The 6,108-nt window shown below is 43.5% G+C and overlaps 1 protein-coding gene across 1 annotated transcript; it reads right to left on the bottom strand.

The window, feature by feature from the left end:
• Nucleotides 1–998: 998 nt before the first annotated feature.
• Nucleotides 999–3,110, bottom strand: LOC104442920 (dynamin-related protein 4C). The gene is given in 5 exon segments (XM_010056295.3): nt 999–1,258; nt 1,261–1,627; nt 1,629–1,702; nt 1,705–2,350; nt 2,460–3,110. Coding segments are annotated over 5 exon segments (1,998 nt in total).
• Nucleotides 3,111–6,108: the final 2,998 nt, after the last annotated feature.

A 6,108-nucleotide genomic window follows, 5' to 3' on the forward strand; every position in this document is an offset into this window, starting at 1 on the left:
AAAAATGCACGTTCCTATAGAGAAGTAATTAGCGGTTCTTCCACGTCAAAACTTTTCATTGGTTGATCTAGAATTATAGATATATGGAATCACTTTTTCATTAAAATAAGTAAAAATATTCGGCTTTCGCAATAATAGATTACGTTGGCTGTTTTTTGGCTTTTTTTTATAAAATAAGCGGTACTTTCACGTGAAAAACTGTTTACTTTTGCTTACAAAAACAAAATAGAAACTGTTCCATCACTCCAATCGAACGGCCCCCAAGATCACAAAAACCAATTTTGACATTGCCCCCGAAACTGATATGGACAGAACTACGTACTTACATCAACAATTCAATCGAGAAGTAAGGTGATAATAACATAAATGATTCATGAACTTCAATTGAATACGTAATTTAGTCCTTGAATTTTTAATTTGTTAAATATTGTCACTAAACTTTTATATATGTGTAATTTAGTTCGTGAATTATATGAAAATATTTAATATTATTTTTCAATTAAATCAAGTCTAGGACAACATCAAATATTTTTGTATTATTCAAGAACTAAATTGAACATATATCAAATGTCTGTGAAGCTTATTGTACATAAATCATATTAAATAAATTAAAAGTTTATAAATCACATTATATATTGGGCTCCAATTTATAGACTATTTGTATCATTTTCTCAAAAAGTAGGCATCCAATTCTCCAGGCCTCCATCTCAACAATGTTGATCGACAATGTCACGTAAAATGATTGGGCGTTGGAATCGCGCATGACTTAGGTTTCTTCTTATTAACCCTTTCTTGTTATGTAACTTGTGCACGCAAGGTTAATAGAACCATAACAAGCCCATCAACACCCATTTGCACACACGAAACAACCTTTAAAACTGACGTTGAAAAGCTGATTACTAGAACAACAAAATCCTAGGAAGCTAGTTAAAGGCCAGTCGAAACAAGAGCACACTCATAGAAAGAAAACGGAAAGCCCACTAGAACAACAACACTGATCAATCAGTGTAGTCAAAATCAGTAGAAATTATGTCCATAATCTTGGCCACCTCCGCTGCAGAATCCCTCAACAGCTTGATGCTCCTGTTCAGTTTATCGCGCTTCGCCGCCACCGACGACGCTTCCTCTAGCATCCTCTCGATGCCGCCGCTGCCATTTGGCCCGATCAGCTCGCCCACGATCTCCTTCTCCATGTCGTTGCTCACCAGGTTCTGCACGCTGAACAGCAGATGCAGCGCCATCGAGTCGACGAACCTCCCAGCACAATCTTCCAGTACGTGGTAATCCTCATCTTCAGATCGAACGCCTCCTGAATATGCTGCTTGCGATGCCTCAGGTTTTCCACGTCGACCTCCCCGATCCCGTTGAGGACAATGTAGCTAGGCTTTGACACGTTGTTGATTGCCTCCATGAATATGTTCTGCTGGGACATCAAGCTGTTCCACTCCAACATGTACTCAGGGTTGCATGTGTAGTCAGCGAGCTTCTCCATTTCAACAATTTCCATCATCCTATCCATCGCCTTCTCCTTCATCTTGTTGATCAGACCGGACGCTGCTCTTCTCGTCGACGACTGAAGCTGAGGATAATTCTCGGAGTGTCGCATCAACACCCGAATCACCACTCCCCTCAATATATTCCCAAACACGAGCCACAAAACTCGGCGGCTTGCTCGATATCGCCCTCACCTTCCGCTGCAAAGGGTGAGAAAGGCGGTGCGAGGGAGGAAGTTCGGGAGCCCGATCCCTTTGGCCTCTTCCAGGACCTCCAATTCCTCCAAAAGGAACTTGGTCCTCAGGTCATTCTCGGCGCAGTTTTGGAGCTCATCGGAGTATCGGTTCAGCATCTCCATTAGCCTGGCCGTGCAGTGCATGTTCTTCTCTTCTGGGTACTCATCGAACTCGCCTCTCAGCAAGATTTTCCTCAGCGACTCCTTCGCCGATCCCAGGATCTGCATGAAGGCCGTCATGGCCTCCGCAACCGAGGACAGATTCTTGGGCAATTTCTTAAGCTCAGCCACATTCGCTTTCAACTTGTCATTGATCTTCTTGATGATCTCCGGCAAACACTTGGCCATAATGGTGGCTTGAATCTGCGTCAGCTTTTGTGCCAAGACAGGCACACCAACGATGGACTTGTCAATCTTGCACATCAGAGGGTGTGTCTCGAACAGCTTCGCCTCTTCCAGCCTCGCTTCTCCGTAGGACTCGTCACCAATCCGGTTCCTCACGCACACGTAACCGAGTCCTATATTGACATCATCGGCCGTCACCTTCTCGAGGAGGCCCTCCGGAGCTTTATCACCCTTTGTGACGACAGCCAGAGTCCTCTTGCCGGTCTTGTCCACCATCTGCAATCCCCAAAATCAAATTATCGTACTGACCCATTTGCTAGAGTTGTATAAATCATTCGAGTTTTTAATTGATAAGTGAGATAAGCGTGGGCTAGAGTATACTTACTTGCGACATCCTTATGGACTCGCAGGTGGAGAAGTCAACGGTCGCGGACAAGACATTGAGGATGATGCTCTCCTCAGGCCTTATGTACTCCATTATCATCTCCGAGATCTGCTCGTAGATGTCCTCCGGCTGGCCGTGTACGGGCACCCTCGTGATTCCGGGCAAGTCGACCATGGTCAAGTCCGGGACGCCGTCTTTCTTGACGACCAGAGTCAGCGGGGCGTTCGATATGCCCTTCCCATGGCCCGCGATCTCGTCGGTGGCGTCATTAATGGCCACGGAGATGTTGTCCTCTTTCGTGTGGACGACTTTTCCGTTGAACTCGAGGTAGAGCTCCGGGCGGTCGGCGTGGGGGTTGTCTTGGAGCCGCATGATGAGAGGGACGCGGGTGCAAATGCCCTGCCCCCGCGGCAGGTTGATGCCGGCGAGGGACTCGAGGACGCTTGATTTCCCGGAGGACTGGTCGCCGACGACGACGATGGTAGGGAGCGGTATGCCCTCCTTCATGACATTCAGGTTTCGTAGCTTGTCAACTGCATCGAGCAGGGGGCGGATCCGGTCATTGTAGGAGTCGGCGAGAGGCGCCGGGCGGGCAATCAACGGGGGTTCGGCTTCAGGTACACCGTGGACGAGAGCCCGGTCATCACCCATAGTTTGCAGCCTCTCGAGATTTCCCTTCTAACTTTGGATGAGCTTGATCGATGAAATCAAAGATGGGAAATGATGATTTCGTTCTATGGAGTACTGGAAGTTGTGGATTAATTTATACAGGGAAGATACTTGCATCGCAAGTTGGACGATTGAGAGATGACTTTGTTGGCGTGATTTTCTCTCATATCTTAAGAAAGAGATTTGTTAATATTGTATTCCTATAATTCTGGGATCTTTCCTTTTTCTGATTTTATTCTGGTTAGTTGTGGCAACTTTTTTTTTGTACATATGGTTGAACAATGGCAGATGCTCAATACAACAAAAAGAACAGAAAAGAGAACGAAAGCATTGTCCAAGGATGTAGGCACATTACCAAACCTCGTAATCTTTGTGTCTTTGTGTGAATTTTTGTTTTTCTATATGGTATCAGAGTGGGTTATGACCCTGATTATTTGAAGAACTCGCCTTGTCCTCTGTGTCGTTTTTTTTTTTTGGGTGAGCACCATGACAATTTCAGAATTAAAATCTGGAAAACTTACCAACAAAGGTGCGAGCTCTGAATTAGAATCAGCGAAGGCTGTGGTGCATGAGGGAAACAGCCAACGTCTTACATCTATTTTGCTGAATGGAAGGAATTTTCTCCCATGGTCACGAGCAGTGACCATTGTGCTTGGAGGCCGATTGAGGCTTGGACATATTACTGGGCAAACTAAAGCCCCTAATGAAAGTCATCCAAATTTTGAAGAATGGCAAGCAAGCTATCACAGCGTTATGACTTGGATCTTCAACTCAATGGAGCCTAAAATCTATGAGAGTTTTGCTTACTCAGATTCAGCCAAAACATTGTGGGATTCGTTGTCTGAGATGTATGGCCAAGCCAATAATACATATCAAATCTTTGAGCTTCAACAAGGTCTTGCTACCTCTAGGCAAGGTGCAAATCAATCATTCACAAATCATCTAGGGAACATAAAAAAACAGTGGGATGAACTCTGTCAATACAGACCTGCAACCCAAAATGTGTGTGACTATGTGCAAAGAGAAGGACAAGATAGAATTTTCTATCTCTTGGCAAGCCTAAGGCCGGAGTTTGAAGACACCAAACATGGCATTCTTATGAGGCCGCAATTGCCATCCTTTAATACTGTTTGCTCCATAATACTAAGTGAAGAAACAAGGAGGAGAGTCATGCATTCTAACTCAATTGTGGCACCATCAACAGGCTCATTAGAACACTCCGCAAATGTCATTAGTTCCAATGCCAGGCAAAGTGATGGTGGTACTTGGTTTGTCAAAGGGAAATGAAAGAAGCCCCTTCGTTTCCATTGCGATTATTGTGATCGAGATGGGCATTCCAAGGAACGATGTTGGATTCTACATCCTCAGCTGCATCCAAAGGACAAAGGTCTGGACGCTAAGATAGCAATTCATGGGATTACCATAGACTTCCAATCCAAGCTAGAGTCTCTAGCACTGCAGGTTCAACAGCTACTTTAGACACATGGTTCGAGTCCCTCTAGCATTGAATCCATAAATTTGGCCAAGACTTCTGGTAATATTAGTGCATTTTATGTTGAGTCTAGAAATTGATTTATTGTTGATTCTGGTGCCACAGACCATATGTGTAGTTCCCCACATATTCTATCTAATACTGCTTCTAGCTCTTTGTACCCGCCAATCACAGTAGCTAACGGAGTGCAAGTGCCAACCCAAGGTGTTGGGCAACTAAATGTGCTTTCGAAAAAAATTGAGGCTTTATTGGTTCTAGGATTATCTTCTAATTTAATATCTATGAGCAAATGTACTAAATAGTGGAATTGTAATGTTATTTTTACTCCACAGAAGGTGTTGTTCCAGGATCACAATACCAAGAGGATGATTGGTGAAGGACAACTTCGGGATGGGTTGTACACCTTAGATTTGCATGCCGAAGCGTTGGTGGCTAGGAAGGGGAATGTGGATACCTCTTGTCTATGGCATTGGCACATGGGTTAGGGGTGAGCATCGGTCTAGGGTCAACCCTAAACTAATCCTAGACCAACCCAACCCTACCGGTCTTGGTTTGGTTGCCAAGGAGATTGGGTCGGTCCTTAGTCCTAGAATTCCTGGACCACCACTAAGCCAGTTGATCCTCAATCCTGAGAGTTTCGGACTGGTCCAACCCGGACCAACCTTAACTATATATATATTACTTATAATTTATTTTTATCGAGGAAGCGAAAACTTAACAATTTCTTAGTACTTATCAAACACATAAATCTTATGGGACGCGTAATCTTGATACGGGCCATAAATAAATTTGATATAAATTCATATTTTCATATTTACAAGCCCTATGTTTCTTTTCCTCAATTATTCGATTTCAATATGTCCAGAAATTCAATTTTAGTGTCTTGCTGGAGTTCTTTTCTGCAATTGCTCAGCTGCTACCGGACTTTTGTTCGGATAGTCCTGAGCTCTTGATGGTAAGGAAAACAAAGCAAGCAACATTATTTTATCCTTCCGTAACGTTGACCACGGTATCGCAAAACCCTTCGATTTTGTCTATTGCTGGAGATTTGTTCCGAGAGTCCCCAAAACTAGACGGGACTTAGTCCGTCCAGCCTTAGTCCATATTAACAGAGTGGACTAATCTCAGCCTCCCGTGATAAACTCGACCTTCTCATTAAACTTTCAGACAGCTTGCTAATATTGTTTGTCTTGAAGTAGCAAATCCACCGAGTGTGAGCAAGTAAGGTTTACTTGAAAGAAATCACTAAGGCAGCACAGCTAAGGAAACGCTAGATTGATGGCATACTTGAACTTTAAGACTCGATTGCTCTTTTCGATAGAAGGTCAAGAATCTGCAACAATTTAAATATGACGCTTTAAAATCTAGCAATCTTGAAACATCGACAATCTTGACAAATATAGCACAAATTTTCTTGATCTTTCAGTTAAAAAGATTTAATTTTTAAAACAATATCGTCACCACATATTAGTTTTAGTCACCTGAGTT

The sequence above is a fragment of the Eucalyptus grandis genome, chromosome 4, assembly GCF_016545825.1.
Source record: "Eucalyptus grandis isolate ANBG69807.140 chromosome 4, ASM1654582v1, whole genome shotgun sequence".
NCBI classification, from domain to species: domain Eukaryota; kingdom Viridiplantae; phylum Streptophyta; class Magnoliopsida; order Myrtales; family Myrtaceae; genus Eucalyptus; species Eucalyptus grandis.